Below are 18017 nucleotides of genomic sequence, written 5' to 3' on the forward strand. Positions count from 1 at the left end.
AAGATAGAACACTAGCCCCAACCCTTCCTTAGCTTAACTGAACCCCTAGTATCTGAAGTGATAATATTAACCAATTCTGGCGGAAGCCCATCAACTGCTAACACTGATTCGCCCACTCGAAGTCTCATTTTTGCCAAATAGTCTGCTGCCTGATTCGACTCTCTATAAGTATGCTCTACTGTAACACTTGTGAAATGTTCTTTCAACCGTTGAACACGTCTCCACAGCTTCTTCACTTTCCACGGCACTGACTGTCTCGGCTTTGTTGACAATCCCACAACATTCAGAGAGTCACTTTCTATAAGCACCAGATCTAGCCAACGTTCCAGAAGTCCCAATTCCACAGCTTGGAGTTCATGGTAAAAGATAGTTTGCTTAGGTGTCATAGCCGTAGCTGCTGCTAGGACTTTTCCGGAGAAATCACGTATTAATGCTCCATATCCAGCATTCTCGTTGTCCAGCGAACCATCTGTATTAATTTGATAGATACCCGGACTAGGTCCAGCCCACTTCGTGAAAATATATTTGGGTTGAACAAGAGATAAGCCCAGATTCCACCCCTCAACCAAAGTATTGTTTTCTAATGTATCTTCTACTCTCTTTGTTCCAACATTAGTTTTATGACCTCATCAACAATTTCGCAAATAACCTCCTGGACTGAACGGGTATGCCCTTCAAAAATATATCGATTACGTTCACGGCAAACGTAATAGAAATATGCATTAAAATAATTTTTTTTTGGAAACGGTAAGATTAGAACCCAGTCACATCTAGTGGAGAGATTTACATATGACAACACAACTGCTATCTATAACTGTAACCCTCTTTTGGGGAATTCATGAATGTTAATTGTATTAAAATAAACTTGAAGAGATGTAAGTAGTGGGGTGGGATCGGTTCGGGTCGGTCAGTACCGAGCTCTAACTTCATCAGATATGTCGGTTTCGGACATAAAATGTTGATGACCACCTATTTACTCGGACGGTCTCGGGAGGTCACTTTCAAAGATTATTTGTCCATTGACCGTCCAAGACCGTTTATTTTATCGGACCAGTTGGACACGGTCCAGGCTTTCCAATTAAAATTTTGCTCAAACTTATAAATCATTTTCATTACTAGACAAACAATTTTAATTACTGAGTAGGATATTAAATCTTGCTAATATTTCCGAGTTCCGAGCACAACAAGACTTTTCTAAAATGGGTAAGGTAAAGATAGGATCAAATCCGTTGACTTATTATTTTGAATGAATCAAAACTAAAAAGAAGTACAATGATATTGTTTTAGGTATTGCTAGTAAGTTGTAATGTTTCTTAGATTTCATTAGTTATATGTAATATACAACTACAAGTGGTCATTGGAGACCCACTTTCTAGTGTATATATAAACAAAGCCTGTTGAGCTTCTCTTTTCATGCCTAATACCCAGCTTGTATCTTTCTTGTACAAGGACAACAATTGTAAGTTTCTCTATTTCCTGTTTTATGATTTTTTTTTATCAAAATTACTTGTTAGATTTGCAGCATTAGAATTATCAAATTTTTTGTCAATTTTACTTGTTAGATATGGAGCCTGATTCTCTTGACTCTGGCTAAAATGCTCCTGTTTCATTCTTTTGTTTTAATTCACTTAAATTATATGGAAACAGATAAACTTTTACTCTACTATGACAATACAAATCTTCCAAGAAATGAATTGTTCTTCCATTGTCTAAGTTGTTGCTTGAGAACTTAAATTAGAGTCTGCTTTGACTCCAAGGAACAGAGACTTAAGATTGGAATTGTAGGGTAGATCTGTTGTTCGATCCTGCTGAAATGTTTCGTTGTTTACTCCAAAACAAAACATACCCGAAGGTTTAACGAAACAAAATCGGAATTTGTTTTTGGAAGCGTGAGCTTACTTTTTCGTTTGATCAGAATCTCTTAGTAATGTCTGAGATTGAATTTGTTTAGGAGGGATATTATTGAACATAGAAGATGGGTAATCTAATGTGCTGTGTACAAGTAGATCAATCCACAGTTGCTATCAGGGAGAGATTCGGGAAGTTCGATAATGTTCTTACCCCGGGATGTCATTGCCTTCCTTGGTTCCTTGGTAGTCAGGTAGCCGGGGAGCTCTCACTTCGAGTGCAACAGCTGGATGTGAAGTGTGAGACCAAGACAAAGGTTAGCAAATTCCAAAATATTTCTGTAAATAACTATGCGTATAGAATTCTCTCCATTGGCTTGTGTCAATTTAGAGACTATGAACCCATAACTCTAAATCTATGAGCGAGTATTTCAAAGCTTGGTCAAGCTAACATAAGTGGACTACGGGACTTATCATCACAAAATTATTATAACGAAAATAGTTATTAGTGTTAGATCATTTATAATCCCGAAAACTTAAGAGTGCGGGTAATGGGGTCACAAACAGCCTTTAGTTAATAATCCTTTTCTGAACAAGGACAAGAAGTGCTTTGTTAATATTTGAGTTCATTAGGCATTAGTGGGTATAAATACATGCTATGTTCATAAGCTGCAGTAAAATTATTCGGTTTCTTAACGTTGCTTTTTTTACAGGACAATGTATTTGTCAACGTCGTTGCATCTATTCAGTATCGCGCTTTAGCTGATAAGGCAAATGATGCTTTCTATAAGCTTACCAACACAAGGGGCCAAATTCAAGCCTATGTATTTGATGGTATAAACCAATAATGCAACCTGGGTGATATATATTTTCTTTTGTTGATTTAGGAATCTGATTGTTTATCAAGAATAATTATATGGAGACTTTTCTTTTGCCACATTTTAGTGATTAGGGCGAGTGTTCCGAAGCTGATTTTGGATGATGTTTTCGAGCAAAAGAATGAAATAGCAAAATCTGTGGAAGAAGAACTCGAAAAAGTAAAGGCAGTTGAAACAATTAAACTTGTTGGTAACTAACTTTGAGGCTGAACCACTAAAGCTGGTTTTTATCTTCATACAGGCCATGTCTGCTTACGGATACGAGATTGTACAGACCCTCATTGTTGATATTGAACCAGATGAGCATGTCAAGCGGGCAATGAACGAGATCAATGCTGGTATGGTACTAGATAAATGTATATGTATATTATAGTACAACTGTATAATAATTTTTTCTTCTGATTTATGAAATTTTGTTCAGCTGCAAGGCTGAGGTTGGCAGCACAGGAAAAGGCAGAGGCCGAGAAAATTCTGCAGGTTAAGAGAGCAGAGGGTGACGCTGAGTCTAAGTATCTACACGGGCTTGGAATTGCTCGGCAACGTCAAGCGATAGTAGACGGGCTAAGAGACAGTGTATTGGGCTTCTCTGTGAACGTGCCAGGAACAACTGCAAAAGACGTAATGGATATGGTTCTTGTGACACAATACTTTGATACCATGAAAGAAATCGGTGCAGCTTCTAAATCTTCTGCAGTTTTCATACCCCACGGGCCTGGTGCTGTTCGTGAGGTTGCTTCACAGATACGTGATGGGCTATTTCAAGCTTCTTCTGTGGACCACCACCATTAAGTGGGTTCCTCTTGGGCTTTACCTATGATTGTTTCTAAATCGTAATTTTCGTATCTGTTGTTCTTTTTTTTTCCATTAAATGTCTAAAGCCCATGTCTGGGTTGTATTTTCTCTTTGACACCTTATCTAGTTGTGCATACTGCGGTCATGTTTTGTTTTCTTGTATATATGTAAGACTAAATATCTTATGTTTGTTATAATCTATATAAACAATGTATGTATAAGTGTATATATGTGTATTTGTCTTTCTGATCTTTATTAAGGGCATTTTAGCCATTTCACTATTGTATCTTTTCTCTATATAATGGATTCATTTGGGCCTGATTAGGGCACCTTGACCAATACATTCTCATGGTATCAAGAGCCGACTAAAAGAGATATTCTTCTTTCCCTTGTTTTCAGTGCTTCTTCTTCTTCTTCCTTTCTTCTCCAATGGCTGACTCTACCCAACATATTTCTTCTCCTACTGTTCTCTCTACTGAAAGCCCACCCTCTTCTTTTTCTTTTCCCTCCCTCACTAACATTTCCAATCTGATTTCTATCAAACTTGATCGAACAAACTATCTTCTTTGGCGCAGTCAAATGTTTTCTATCTTGCACAGTCAAAACTTATACAAATATATTACTGGTCTTGCCCTGCTCCTCTTGAGTTTCTTCCAAATCCTTCTTCTTCTACTCCTACTCCAAATCCAGATTTCTGCTACTGGCATCGTATTGATCAAATGTTACTCTTCTGGATCAATGCCACTCTTACTGAGCCAGTTTTAGTTCAGGTTCTTGGCTTAACAACCTCTCAGGCTGTCTGGGAGGCTCTTGAAAGAAATTTCTCCTCTCTCAATTCTGCTAGGTTAATGAACCTTAAGCTTCAGCTTCAAACCTGCAAAAAGGGTTCATAGAGCATCTCTGATTATTTTCTTCGAATCAAAAACTTATCTGACTCTCTGGCCTCTGTTGGTCACTCTGTTTCAGACCAAGAACTTGTTCTTATTGTTCTCTCTGGTCTAGGGCCGAGTTTGAGTCTTTTGTAACCTCTATTACCACTCGATTGACTCCTACCTATGATGAGCTTTACTCTCTTCTTCTCACACAAGAGTTTCGTATTGAGTTACTTCAAACTCCAACTCCTCCACCTACTGTTCTTCTCACTCAATCTCCTTCTCCCTCACGACCTTCCTTCACTCAATATCGACCCAACAGGGGGCGTTCTTACAATAGAAATGGAGGAAGAGGTTCTTACTGAAATGGAGGAAGTGGTTCTTTTCCTCGACCTTACTCTTTTGTTCTTGGACCACCTCTAGACAAGATCATTTGTCAGTATTGTGGTCGACTTGGTCACACAACTCGTCAATGCTTTCAAATCACTCATTCCTCTGAAATAGCACAATCCTTTTCTGGTCTTGGTCTTGATAACTTTCATCCTGATCCACATTGGTACATGGATTCAGGGGCTAGCAATCATATTGCCTCTGATTCAGCCTCTGTTGTTTCTCGTGCTGATACTGCTGCTCCTGATCAAGTCATGGTGGGAAATGGTCAGACCTCCTCTGTAGCTGGTACTGGTGATGTTCTTCTACCTTTTCATCAATTCTTACTTAAAAATGTCCTACATGTTCCTGATTTTAAGAAAAAACTCATCTCCATCTCTCAACTTCTTCGAGTATTGACTGTTTCATTCTTTTCCATCGCTCTGGTTTCTTTGTTAAGGAAATTCCCACAGAGAAGACCCTACTCGCCGGAACGATCTCTGATGGCCTTTTTCGCCTCCTTCCTGCCTCTGCTTCTGTTTCTTCTTCATCTTTCTTCACCAAAGTGGCGTCAAAAGGATCTCGTACCAGCCCTAAAATCTAGCACAAGAGACTTGCTCATCCACATATTCGGAATTTTAAATTTATTATGTCTAAGTTTAAATTACCAGTAACTACCTCTGTAATCAACAGCAATTTATGTGAAAGTTGTGTTTCGGCTAAGCATCATTCTCTACCTTTTTCTCCTGTTATTCATCATTCTAAATCTCCTTTGGATTTGATCCATGCTGATTTATGGGGTCCAGCCCCTGCTAGTGCTTCCTCTGGATTAAGATATGTTCTCCTAGCTTGTTGATCGATGACTTTACTCGATACACATGAATCTATTTCCTACAACAAAAATCAGAAGTTACTAAAATCATAAAACAATTTAAAATTTTGGTTGAGAATGAATTTCAAAATAAAATTAAGATGTTTCAATCAGATGGAGGAGGAGAATTTGTTAATCATCAACTTTCCCAATTTTTTTACTGATTCCGGCATAATTCATCGTCGTTCCTGTCCTCACACACCACAACAGAACGATGTTGCTGAGAAGAAAATATGACATCTTGTTGAAACATCTCTGACACTTCTCTCACAGTCCTTTGCCCCCACTACCCTCTGGCCAGATGCCTTAAATTCTGTCATTTACGCTATAAATCGATTAGCCACTCCTATTCTTCGTGGTTCTTCTCCTTTTCAGAAACTTTACCTTCGAAACCCTAATTACTCTGATTTAAGAACTTTTGGTTGTAGGTGTTATCCTCTTCTTGTTCCTTACAACACCTCTAAACTTCACCCTAAAACAAAACCATGTATCTTCATTGGTTACAGTTCTGATCACAAAGGATATCGCTGCCTTGAGGAAAATTCGTCTCGTGTCTTTATATTTCGTAGTGTTCTATTTAATGAGGAAGTTTTCCCTTTCGAAATAATCTTCCTTCTTCCTATTTGAGTTCCATTCCTCCATTAACGACCTCTGCTACTTCTCTCTCTTCGACTGTTTGTCGTCTTTCCTCACCTGCACGAAGACGTACTTTTGTTCCCTGTGTCTCACCACTTGTTGGTAACCCTCCACCTGTCCAGCTACGACGAAATAACACTACACCTGTGGTCCAAACTTCACCAGCTGTGTCTTCATTTATTCCTCTCTCTCCAGCTGTACCTCATGCGCGTTCTCCAACAACATCTGTCTCTCTGCGTGCCACTTCTCAACGGGTTCTTAACGCCATAACGACAGATAACCCCACTACCACGACTCAGGTTGAGTCTGTATCACCCATTATTTATGTCCCTACTGTACCCACTCCCACTGCTCCTACGTCCCAGCTGATAGCCCAATCACGACATCCAATGGTAAGTAGAAGTCGTGATGGGACACGTAAGCCAAAGGTTTTGTTCACCTCCTCACATAGTTTACCTTCTTCTCTTCTATCCCAATTCGAAAACCCTAATTTCATTGAACCCTCATCCTATCATGAAGCCTCTAAACAATCCCACTGGAATCGAGCAATGGAAGAAGAGATTTCTGCTCTTCATCAAAATAACACTTGGGAGTTGGTTGCTCCTCAACCTCATAAGAATATTATTGATAATAAATGGATTTACAAGGTGAAGCAACGATCGGATGGAAAAATTGAAAGGTTTAAAACCAGATTGGTAGCTTGTGGTTTTCATCAACGACGGGGACTTGATTATAATGAGACGTTCAATCTTGTGGTTCGACCAGCAACAATTCGCAGTGATTTTACTCTTGCTTTTAGTAATGATTGGCCAGTGAGACAACTTGATGTTAAAAATGCGTTTCTCAATGGGGATTTGAAGGAAGAGGTTTTTATGACTTAACCACAGGGGTTTCAAAATCAAGATCACCCAACTCATGTTTGTCGATTGAAGAAGGCAATCCATGGCCTGAAACAGGCTCCTAGGGCTTGGCTACAAATTTACATCCTCTTTACTTAATGTGGGGTTTAGGTAATCAATTTCTGATCCATCGATGTATTATCAACAAAATTCTAACTCTTTCATAGTCATTTTGTTGTATGTTGATGATAGTTTGGTTACAGGGTTCTCAAATTCAGAAGTTGATCATCTTATCTCTCATCTTCATCAGCATTTTAAGCTTACAGATTTGGGGAAACTGACCTATTTTTTGGGCATGGAGGTTCATCGTACCTCCGATTCGATTATTATCACTCAGAAGAAATATATTCATGATCTTCTCTGTCGTTTTGGTCTTCTTGAATCAAAACCAACACCAACACCAGCGATATCAGGTTCAAAATTATCTTCCACTGATGGTGACTTGATTTCTGATCCTACAACGTACAGGAGTCTAGTCGGAGCTTTACAATATCTGAATCTTACTCGACCAGATATCACATATTTCGTCAATCAGGTGTTCAAATTCATGAAAGCTCCGACCAATGTCCATCTAACGGCGGCGAAGAGAATTCTTCGTTATTTGAAAGGTACCATTTCCAATGGCCTTACTTTTCGTCGTTCGCCGTCGTTATATCTAAAAGCTTACTCCGATGCTGACTTGGCAGGGTCTCCTGGTGATAGAAGATCCACGTCAGGCTTATGTGTTATGATGGGTCCCACCATTATTAGTTGGACGTCTAAAACTCAGCCAACTGTATCTCGTTCCTCAACTGAGGCCGAGTTCAGGGTCGTGGCCCATACTACTGCTGATGTCACATGGATTAAGAATCTCTTCTTCGAACTTGGGTTTCCACTAGAGGCACCTCCAGTCATTTTCGGTGATAATGGTGGTGCCACCTACCTTGCCGTTAACCCTGTTCTTCATTCTCGAACAAAGCATGCTGCGATTGATTTTCATTTTGTCCGAGACCAGGTTACTAATGGCAAGTTAAGGGTTCATTATATTAGTGGAGAAGACACCGTTGCTGACATGTTTACAAAGGGTCTCTCTACAACAAGATTCCTAATGTTGAAGAACAAGCTTTCTCTTGGTCACCGGCGTTCAGCTTGAGGGAGGATATAAGTGTATATATGTGTATTTGTCTTTTTGATCTTTATTAAGGGCATTTTAGCCATTTCACTATTGTATCTTTTTGCTATATAATGGATTAATTTGGCCCTGATTAGGGCACCTTGACCAATACATTCTCAGTATGTACATGTATGTGTTGGGTGGTATTCGGTATCTCTCGCCCCAAAAGCTAGCTGAAGAGGTAAGGCTTCTCCCACACTTATTAACACACCCCCTGCCCCTTCCACAAAAAATGTGGGATTAACCTAACAATCTCCCCCTCACACATTGGCTCTCAATTTCAATAGTTATTGGGCCGAGAGTTGTTATTACTCGAGACTTGTTATTGAGATTCCTGTAGGGATTTGTGTGTATCCTATACACTATCTAGTGTTCTAAGTGGAATCTCAAACATCATATGTTAACACTAGATTTCCCAGGATCATATGCATAAACTAATCAATGAACTAGAAGAGGGATAAATACCTTAACGCGTTTTTCCCTCGAACCATTCCAATCGCATGTGAAGATCGAGAGCTCCAAGTGTAGCTCCTCTACTTGAGACACCGAGTGAATAGACTTGATCTCCCTTCCTTTGAGACTGCTAGGACTTACTAGAAGGTTGAGAAGAACTCTTCTTCTTGACTAGATTGATAGAACGGGAGCTTTCTCTCTATATTCCTCTCTCTCCACTAGCTGTATATTACGAGAGAGAGCTGTATATTTTTCTTCCAGAGAAAAATCCACACCTTTTCTGTTCTCAACTGACCCTATATATAGAGCCTAATTAGAATCCCATTCAGATTAGGTCTTTCTATTTTCGGGTCACAGAAAAGATAATTACCAAAATACCCTTTTGACTAGGGAAAATGACTAGTTGGGTTCAAAAAATTATTATAATAACAAAAAAAACCATCTCTTTTTCCTATTAACTAAATGTTGTCATAATATTATTGATAATGATACATAAGGTTTGGAATAATATGCATAATTATCAATCAGGTCATTTTCTATTTTTTAAGTTCCCAAAATACCCTTAACTTTAAAACAGTCTTTCTCCCTTAAAAAAAAAAAAAAGTCGAGAAACATTAGGGTTCCCTTGTTCTTCTTCCCCTTCCGCACTTCTCTTTCCGAAAAATCTATATCCGCCATTAAAGTAAGTTATAATGGACCTTCATTCTTCATTCGAACAACGATCACAACAGAAGGAAATCAAGTCTTTCCTCTTCTCGTTTATTCAGTTCTCTTCACTAGTCCTGAAAACAACAAGTAGAAGAACAGGTAGACACCACTGATTCTAACCTTTTCATTTTCCTGGGTATTTCAAACCAGTTCTTGTAGACGGTAAAATGTCTACGGGTCGGAAAGTCTGACAGTCAACGGGTCAACGGTCAAAGTCTTGTCGGGTCGGGTCGGATGCTTCGGGGACCGGCTACGTGTCGAAAAGAACCTGCACACAAAAAGAGAGAAGAGATCGTGAAGCCTCTGGGACACCGGGATGGTGCCGGCCTAAGGGGGCTCCGACGGTCAAGTCAGATACTCGATCAAATATAAATAAGAAAGTCAAAGTGGGCAATAGAAAGATAATCGTCGTCGGAGTGCTTAGGTGTCGCGGCTCGTGAAGTTGTCGGAACAGATCTCCACGGTAGTGATTTACTTACGGTAATTAAGAGGGTGATGGTAATGAAGTATCGTCGTTAACTCGCTGGTCGTAAAGGAGACTTGCAATAAGGTGCTGGTCGTAAAGGGATCCGCAATAGAGTGCTGGTCGTAAGTGGATCGGACGGTGAGGATGAATGAAGATGATCCGCCCAACGTCTTATCGCTAGATCAATGATGCGATAAGGAGGTGGTGGTATTAGGATGGTGATACCGCCAGCTAGTTACTGCTGGGTGGGTGTTACCGTCAGCTCCTTACCGTTGGATGGGAGATATTTCAGACCAGAGGGCTCTTATGCAACAAGGTGGTGGCCGTAGGGTGTTGATACAGTTAGCTAGTTGTCGTTTGAATTGTGACTATCAGACCCCTATCTCCCAATTTCTAAGACAATGAGTCAGAGACTTTGAGAGGATTAGAAGATCTTTGAGATGCTTATGAGAGAGCAAGTGGGTAGAGAGAATGGATTAGGTTACTCAAGTACTGTTGTCGAATATTGGATGCCTTGGTCTGGTTATAGCCTCTTGTATTTATAGTGGTAGAGGAGGGTCGTCTTGATGACGGTCAGCTCGTAACCGACGTAATTATTCTGTGACATTACTCATGGAAGTACGTTAAGAGATAGGGGATCTGACGTATCGACCGTCAGATGAGTATTCGAATCTCTTGGGAGACGGTTAGGATGTTACCGCGTGTGCGATAAGCTACTGGCCGGTAACGTCCGTCTTCAAGTGGAAGATACAGAATATTCACCATTAGTGCGGTTATGGATTGCGCGATAACCTTCTAGCCGTCAGATAGCTTAGTACTAGGAGGTGGTTATCGTGCGACACGTGTTAGATACGCTTAGTGTTAAGCGGGTATGGATCTGGTGATCATGCTAACGTCTTGGGCCGTTACCGGGCCTCCTTATCAAGCTTCGCGGATTTTATCCTTACGAAGCGGTTGTTCATAAATTCTGCGGGCACCTCGTGGGGCGGATATTTGCCCATACAATTTGCCCCCCACTCTCTAAGTCCGGATGCGGAGTTAGAGAGTAGTGAGGTATGACCGTGTCCGCGGAGGAGTGCGCGTCTCGATCATATTTTACTAGTGGGAGTGTCACTTTGCATCGTAGCGATGGCTGTTTCGAGGTTGGGTGCCTTGCCCGGATTTTTTAGGTGCTAAGTGCGAGTTTTCGGGACGTGTTCAAAATAATATTCCGGAGATTGTCTTGAAAAATTCAGAAAAAACACACAAAGAGGGACGCAATGAAGAAAAGGACAGTTTTGGTGCCCTTAACAAGAACGTCGGGCGCCCATAGCAGGGGCGCCTGGCGCCGGGACGCTAATAGCAGGGGCGCCGGGACGCCCATAGCAGGGGCGCCGGGATGCCCAGCGCGTTCCTGCGCGAAGGCACAGGAACGCGCCACGCGGCGCTCGCTGGGCGTCCCGTGACGCCCAGCGCGTTCCTGCGGGATTGCGCAGGAACGCGCCACGTGGCGCGTGCTGGGCGTCCCGTGACGCCCAGCGCGTTCCTGCCTGAATGTGCAGGAACGCGCCACGTGGCGCGCGCTGGGCGTCCCGTGACGCCCAGCGCGTTCTTGCGTGAATGCGCAGGAACGCGCCACGTGGCGCGAGCTGGGCGTGGGTATACGCCCAGCTCTCTTCCGCGGTTCTTGGGACGTCTATCTGGCTTTGCCTATTTCGGACGTTTTAGCCCAGTTCTGCATCTTTCGGATGTCCGACTCTCACTGAGTCTTTAGGAGCGTCCATCTCTGTGCCGAATATTTATCTCGGACGGACATCCTTCTTCTGTGTCCCTGAGACGCCTAGCAATTTTTGCATTTGTTTAAAGTTTGCGAGTGGGACACTCTGCTATGGTGGTAATCTGTAATATGCTGATCGTGTGCATTTGTTCGAGGGCTCCTTGGCGGGAAGGAGGTAGGTGATGCCCCTTGATTCGGACCCTATAAAAGGGGTGAAGGATCATTATTTTACTTACCATTTGAAGCTTGAAGAGAAAGATTTTTGGGGAATTATTCACTTGTAATCAGGTATTTTTCTCTCTCCTATTTGGTTTTGTTGAGTTCTTGAATTGTTCTTCAATTGATATTGAATATCCATGATGTTTTGATCTTTAAAGTTAGTTTCCTTATTTGTCGTAATGTGTTTTTGAGATTGCATACCTTGAGTTAGTTACTGCTAGAATCGATATGTTGAGTGAACTACTGCTAGGATTGATACCTTGAGTGAATTACTGCTAGGATCGATACGTTGTGTGAACTACTGCTAGGATTGATACCTTGAGTGAACTACTGCTAGGATTGATACCTTGAGTGAATTACTGCTAGGATCGATACGTTGTGTGAACTACTGCTAGGATTGATACCTTGAGTGAACTACTGCTAGGATCAATATCTTGAGTGAGCTACTGTTAGGATCGATAGCTTGAGTGAATTACTGCTAGGATATGTTTCGTTTAAATGCACCCTTCAAGCTAGTTGTTGGGTTTGAAGCCTTATCCCTTTGTCCTACAGACTTTGCATCCCGAGATGAGTCATCATGGGCAAGGTAGTTCTTCTAGATCGCTTCGCGTGTCAGAACCTTCTGAGTTCCGGCGACAAAAGGTGCTTGAACGGGTGGCCTTGAAACGACCATCTCTAAATCCGGTTTCAACCATTACAGAGGGCGGATTACGGGATATACGGTTTATGTTCAATATCCCCGAGTCCATAGAGCTTAGGCTTCCGCAGCCTAACGAACTTGTTGACGAAGACCATGGCGGCTGGACCGCGTTCTACATGATTTCCTTCTTGATGGGATTTAGGTTTCCCTCGTTTGGTGCATGGGGTTTTGAGTCACTACGAGATAGCTCCTTCACAACTCATGCCTAGCGCGTGGAGACTTCTCTTGTGCTTGGAAGTGCTGGCCTACCTACAGCAGGTTGAGCTTTCAGCCAGCGATGTAATTCGCTTCTATCACTTGACGAGCCATTCTAGGGACAATGGTCGTTATGGTTTCAAATTGCGGAACCCCGGTGCTCACTTGATCACTGGAATGCCGGCTAGCGACCGAAAGTGGCAAACTTGTTACTTTCTTGCGCGCGGTGACCTTGTATATGGTGTCCGGGGGGTAGGGCAGATTCCTTCCAGTTGGCAAGATGCTCGTAAGTATGTTATTGTTTAACTTAGAGTACCTTATGCGTTTGCGTTGCTGTAGCTTAAGTTTGTAGTATTCCTTTGACAGATTGTTCGTTCAACAACATTGAGCGCCTGCCGCATTGGAAGGAGAGGATTTCAAAGTTGTTTGAGCGTCGTGATCCAGAGAGGAGTTCTTCCTACCTTCTGAGTCATTCTCTTATTACAGGTACCCCTTTGTGGGACTTTGTTCCGGGTGCGACCCTAACAAGTCGTCCCCCTGCACCTGCAACGGCTATAGAGATTCGAGGTGCGCTTCGAGCCTACGAAGAGTTATTTGGTGCTCCGGTACTCTTTCCACCTCCTTCGGCAAGTACAGAGTCATTCGCATCGTCGCAAATGGTGGGATCTGGTTACATCCCTGCTCCTTACGCGGACATCCGGAAGGGTGGCCAGAGGAAGAGGTCCAAGGCAGGCACCGGTTCGAGTTCTCTTCCGCATTCTTCTTCGTCTGTTCCTGTTACCGAAGAGGTCCCAGCTGCGGAGCCGGTTTACTCGGCGATACCCCTATCTGAGTCTTCTGGTGGGGTTTCTATGTGGAGGCATCTTCCTTCTGCTTCTCCCTTTGATGGTTCCACTTTTCTGTCTACTGGAGGGGACCAGCTGCTCTCTTCTGAGGATCACCAGAAGTTCCTTGCTTATGGTCCTTGTGGAGGCGCGGACTATGGTGTTTCGCACCATTACCAGGTATTCGCCTCTCATTTAAGTTGCAACTATCCCTTATTATATTTACGGGCTCATCCTTGTTTTTTGGTTTTTGTAGGCTTTCATGGCATCGATTTCCTCTCGTCGTCAGTTGAGCGAGAGTGTGGACCGAGTTGCGGAGTTGACAAGATCATTCTCCAGGTTGCAGACTCGTTACGACAGCCAGGTGGTTTCCTTTCAAGAGCAGGGTGACAGGATGCGTGCCCGGGAGAGAGAGTTGGAGGATCTTCGGGGGCGGTACACTGTGCTGGAGCGAGAAGCGGCGTACAACCAACAGCTAGTTGATGAATTTCCCCGTGAGAGGGATCAGATTGCGACTGACGCGGTGTTACGGACACGTGCAGACTTGTTCGTCGAGTACCGCGAGCATGGGCCCGACAGATGGGATATGGATGATAACATAGAGGCCTGGCGGGTCCGTTACGAGGAGCTCCTGGCGGAGAAGCGGGCGGGAGAGATGACGATAGATATGGACGAGGTGATGAGGGGTGATGATGCAACTGGAGGTAGTTCGCCTCATTAGTGCTTTCCTTTACTTGACTTGTTTAGAAATACTATGTGTGTTGTTGATTTCTTTTCTATGTGATGAACCATATGTGGTCGTCGTCGCGTGTCGTCAGGAGTTCAGCCTTTTTGTTTGGACGATACGCGTCGGATATATGTTGTTGTTGACTCATGGTTCAGCTAGACTTCTGGATTTGTATTTTAACGGTTCAAGTGAACCCACTAGATTTCTTTGAGACTCTTCCTTTAAGGATACATTTGCTATTGTTGTTTTTCTCCTTAGTTGAGTGGTTATGCTTATGTAGGGAAGACGACTAGCGCCTTATTGCGTTTAGGTGTCGGCAAGTAACTTATTGTCTCATCTTGGATGGATTACCAATCATAATTTATACAAGTGATACGGTCCGCATCTTACTGTGTTCAGGTGACGGCTAGCAGCTTGTCGTCCCAACTTGAATGGATTATGAATCCTAAGTTATACACGGGATACGGCCAGCACCTTACTGTGTTCAGGTGACGGCTAGCAGCTTGTCGTCCTAACTTGAATGGATTATGAATCCTAAGTTATACACGGGATACGGCCAGCATCTTACTGTGTTCAGGTGACGGCTAGCAGCTTGTCGTCCTAACTTGAATGGATTATGAATCCTAAGTTATACACGGGATACGGCCAGCACCTTACTGCGTTCAGGTGACGGCCAGCTGCTTGTTGTCCCAACTTGAATGCTAATTTACATACGGGGATACGGCCAGCACCTTACTGTGTTCAGGTGATGGCTAGCTACTTGTTGTCCCGTCTTGGATGGGTTTCCAATCTTCACTTATAAAAGTGATACGACCGACACTTTATTGTGTTTTGGGATCGTCTAGCGACCTAATGTTTCTCTCCAGACAAGTAATTAGATGCCCTTGTAGTGAAATGACATCGATATTGATAAAGTTTAAACACAAGTAATTACTGGATAAATACTTGAGATTTTATTTCTAAAATTTTGTTTACATCGGAAGTGATATCTTAGATTTAAGAACATTACATTGAACTTGAGGAATAAGTGCGGGACTTTGTTCCTTCTAAATTAATTTTGATGAACAGTACGTTGAACTTGTTGTTGTCAAATGAAGAAGTGTTCGTCATTCAACTTAGGTGCCTGGTGATTTTAGTTGCCTGTTGGACAGGTGAGGGTTGTTTAACCCGTATTGTTCTTCAGTTTCTTCATAGTCTTCTTATAGTATCCCCATGCCCCCAGTCGAAGTGCGGAACTCTTCTGGTGGTTTGGACTTCGACTCTGACGTCCAGTCTCTTATTGTTTTTGCTACTTTGTTGTGTCTTGGAGACAGTTCCTGTCATCACACGTAGATAGTGAGGGGTGGTTGTTGGCGTAGCCAACAACCCTCCGACGCCCAAGTCAGTAGGTGATCTTTTGGAAAAAAGGCAAAATAGGAGAAGTTTCAAGGTTAGAAGTAGTACCTTCGTAAGTGAATGGCATTCCAGCTATTGCCTATGTTTTAGGCCATCTTTTGATTGAAGTTTGTAAGCTCCTTGTCCCACTACCTTGGTAATGAGGTATGGGCCCTCCCAAGTAGGGGCTAACTTGCCAGCTCCTGTTTCCTTAGTATTTTGAAATACTTTCCTCAGAACCCAGTCGCCAACTTTGAATGTACGAACCCTGACGTTCTTGTTGTAATGTTTGGCTGCTTTCTGTTGATATGCGGCATTCCTGATTGCCGCCAAGTCTCTTACCTCGTCTACCGTATCCAGGTTATGGTTAAGTAGCTCCCAATTGCTCTCTTCTGTGGTCCACTGGTATCGGGCAGAGGGAACTCCTGTTTCAGCTGGTATTACCGCCTCACAACCGTATGCAAGGGAAAATGGGGTTTCCCCAGTTGGGGTCTTTGAAGTGGTTCTGTATGACCACAACACTCCTGGTAGTTCATCTGCCCATGCTCCTTTAGCTTTCTTGAGTCGTTTTTTCAGTGAATTCATTATCGTTTTGTTTGACGATTCTGCTTGCCCATTGGATTGAGGGTATCTAGGAGTCGAAAAACTTAGTTTGATTCCCCACTCCTTGCAGAAGTCTTGGAAATCAAAACTGATAAACTGTGAACCATTGTCTGTGACAATCTCCTTGGGAACTCCAAATCTGCAAATGACATGTTTCCAAACAAAACTTTTTACCTCGCGGTCTCTGATTTGGTGGTAGGCTTCGGCTTCCACCCACTTGGTGAAGTAGTCTGTGACAGCAAGCATGTAGACTCTCTGGCCTGGGGCCGTTGGTAGTTTGCCTACTATATCCATCCCCCATTTCATGAAAGGCCATGGGGATAGAATTGAACTTAACTTTCTCTGGAGGGAGGTGGGAAGTTTGGGCGAACCTCTGGCAGCTGTCGCAACGTCTAGCATAGTCAGTAGAGTCTGCTCTCATAGTCGGCCAGTAGTAACCTGCAGTCAGTGCTCTGTTGGCCAGGCTGCGACCGCCAGAGTGGTTACCGCATTCCCCCTCATGTAATTCCTTGAGGACATACTTGGATTCCTCTTGGGTGATGCATTTAAAGTAAGGCCCAGAGTATGATCTCTTAAGGAGCTGGCCGTCCATGATGCAAAACCTTGCAGCTTTGACTTTGAGCCTTCTAGCTTCATTTCGATCCTGTGGCAACTCATCGTTAGTTAAGTACCTGATTATTGGTGTCATCCAGGTCTCTTCTGCATCTGTAACCGCTACCTCTGAAGGCTTTGTTTTCCATACTGCCGGCCACTGAAGTAGCGTTAGGGGTATTGTCTGTGCATCCTTGGTTGGAATTGCTGACCCTAAATTGGCCAAGGCATCAGCGTGCCCATTCTCCAGTCTGGGTACCTGTTCAAAACTAACCTCGGTGAACTGACTTTGTAGTTCTTTTACATGCGACACATAGGCTGCCATCTTCACGTCTTTGGCCTGGTAGGTTCCTTGTAGCTGGTTAACTACGAGTTGGGAGTCTGATTTTATCGCAAGTTTCTGGACTCCCATCTCCTTTGCCAGGTTCATACCTGCGATCAAGGCCTCGTACTCTGTTTCATTGTTGGTGGCTTTGAACCCGCATCTTATTGCTTGTTGGATTAGGTCACCTTCTGGGGAAGTGAGAACAACACCAAGTCCTACTCCATTCATGTTGCTAGAACCATCTACTGATAAGGTCCATTTGAGTTGGCTATGTTCCTGTAGATGGAGCAATTCTCCTTGTGCCTGCACTAAGGTGTTAGGTGTAAAGTCAGCAATAAAATCAGCCAGTACCTGAGATTTGATCGCTGTCCTTGGCTGGTAGCTGATGTCATGTTCGCTTAACTCCACTGCCCATTTGGTCAATCTCCAGACAGCTCTGGTTTGTGAAGAATATTCTTCATTGGGAAAGTTGTAACCACCACAATTGGGTGGCATTGAAAGTAAGGTCTCAGCTTCCTGGCTGCAGTAACAAGGGCAAGGGCTAGCTTCTCTAGTTGGCTGTATCGGGTTTCAGCATCAAGCAATGACTTGCTTGTGTAGTAGACAGGCAGCTGCTTACCGTCTTCCTCACGAACAAGTACTGCACTTACCGCTGTCTCTGAAACAGCAAGGTATATGAACAATTTCTCTCCATCTTTTGGTTTGGAGAGCAAAGGTGGAGAAGTGAGGTATCTCTTCAGCTGTTGTAGAGCTTCTTCA

General features: G+C 43.0%; 1 protein-coding gene across 2 annotated transcripts; it reads left to right on the forward strand.

Annotated features, from left to right (window-relative positions):
- The first annotated feature begins 1228 nt into the window (after positions 1 to 1228).
- LOC147567752 (hypersensitive-induced reaction 1 protein-like) lies at positions 1229 to 3743 on the forward strand. 2 transcript variants are annotated; one of them, XM_086670010.1, is made up of 6 exons: positions 1229 to 1459; positions 1952 to 2164; positions 2561 to 2681; positions 2793 to 2884; positions 2967 to 3063; positions 3147 to 3743. In XM_086670010.1, exons 2-6 carry the CDS (start codon positions 1976 to 1978, stop codon positions 3512 to 3514), a joined length of 867 nt encoding a protein of 288 aa, XP_086526136.1. In that variant the 5' UTR covers positions 1229 to 1459; positions 1952 to 1975; the 3' UTR covers positions 3515 to 3743. The 2 variants fall into 2 exon arrangements, with proteins under 2 accessions (XP_086526136.1, XP_086526131.1); XM_086670005.1 differs by having other exon boundaries at positions 1360 to 1459; positions 1648 to 2164.
- Positions 3744 to 18017: the final 14274 nt, after the last annotated feature.

The sequence above is a fragment of the Eschscholzia californica genome, unplaced genomic scaffold, assembly GCF_041429995.1.
Source record: "Eschscholzia californica isolate CP2 unplaced genomic scaffold, dmEscCali1.0.p SCAF_1, whole genome shotgun sequence".
Lineage (NCBI taxonomy): Eukaryota > Viridiplantae > Streptophyta > Magnoliopsida > Ranunculales > Papaveraceae > Eschscholzia > Eschscholzia californica.

Bases quoted from the DNA above. Each gene is read 5' to 3' on its own strand.
- LOC147567752 (XM_086670010.1), top strand. From the start codon at position 1,976: ATGGGTAATCTAATGTGCTGTGTACAAGTAGATCAATCCACAGTTGCT. The intron at 2,682-2,792 runs GTATAAACCAAT...GCCACATTTTAG, and splicing joins TCAAGCCTATGTATTTGATG to TGATTAGGGCGAGTGTTCCG. The intron at 3,064-3,146 runs GTATGGTACTAG...AATTTTGTTCAG, and splicing joins AATGAACGAGATCAATGCTG to CTGCAAGGCTGAGGTTGGCA.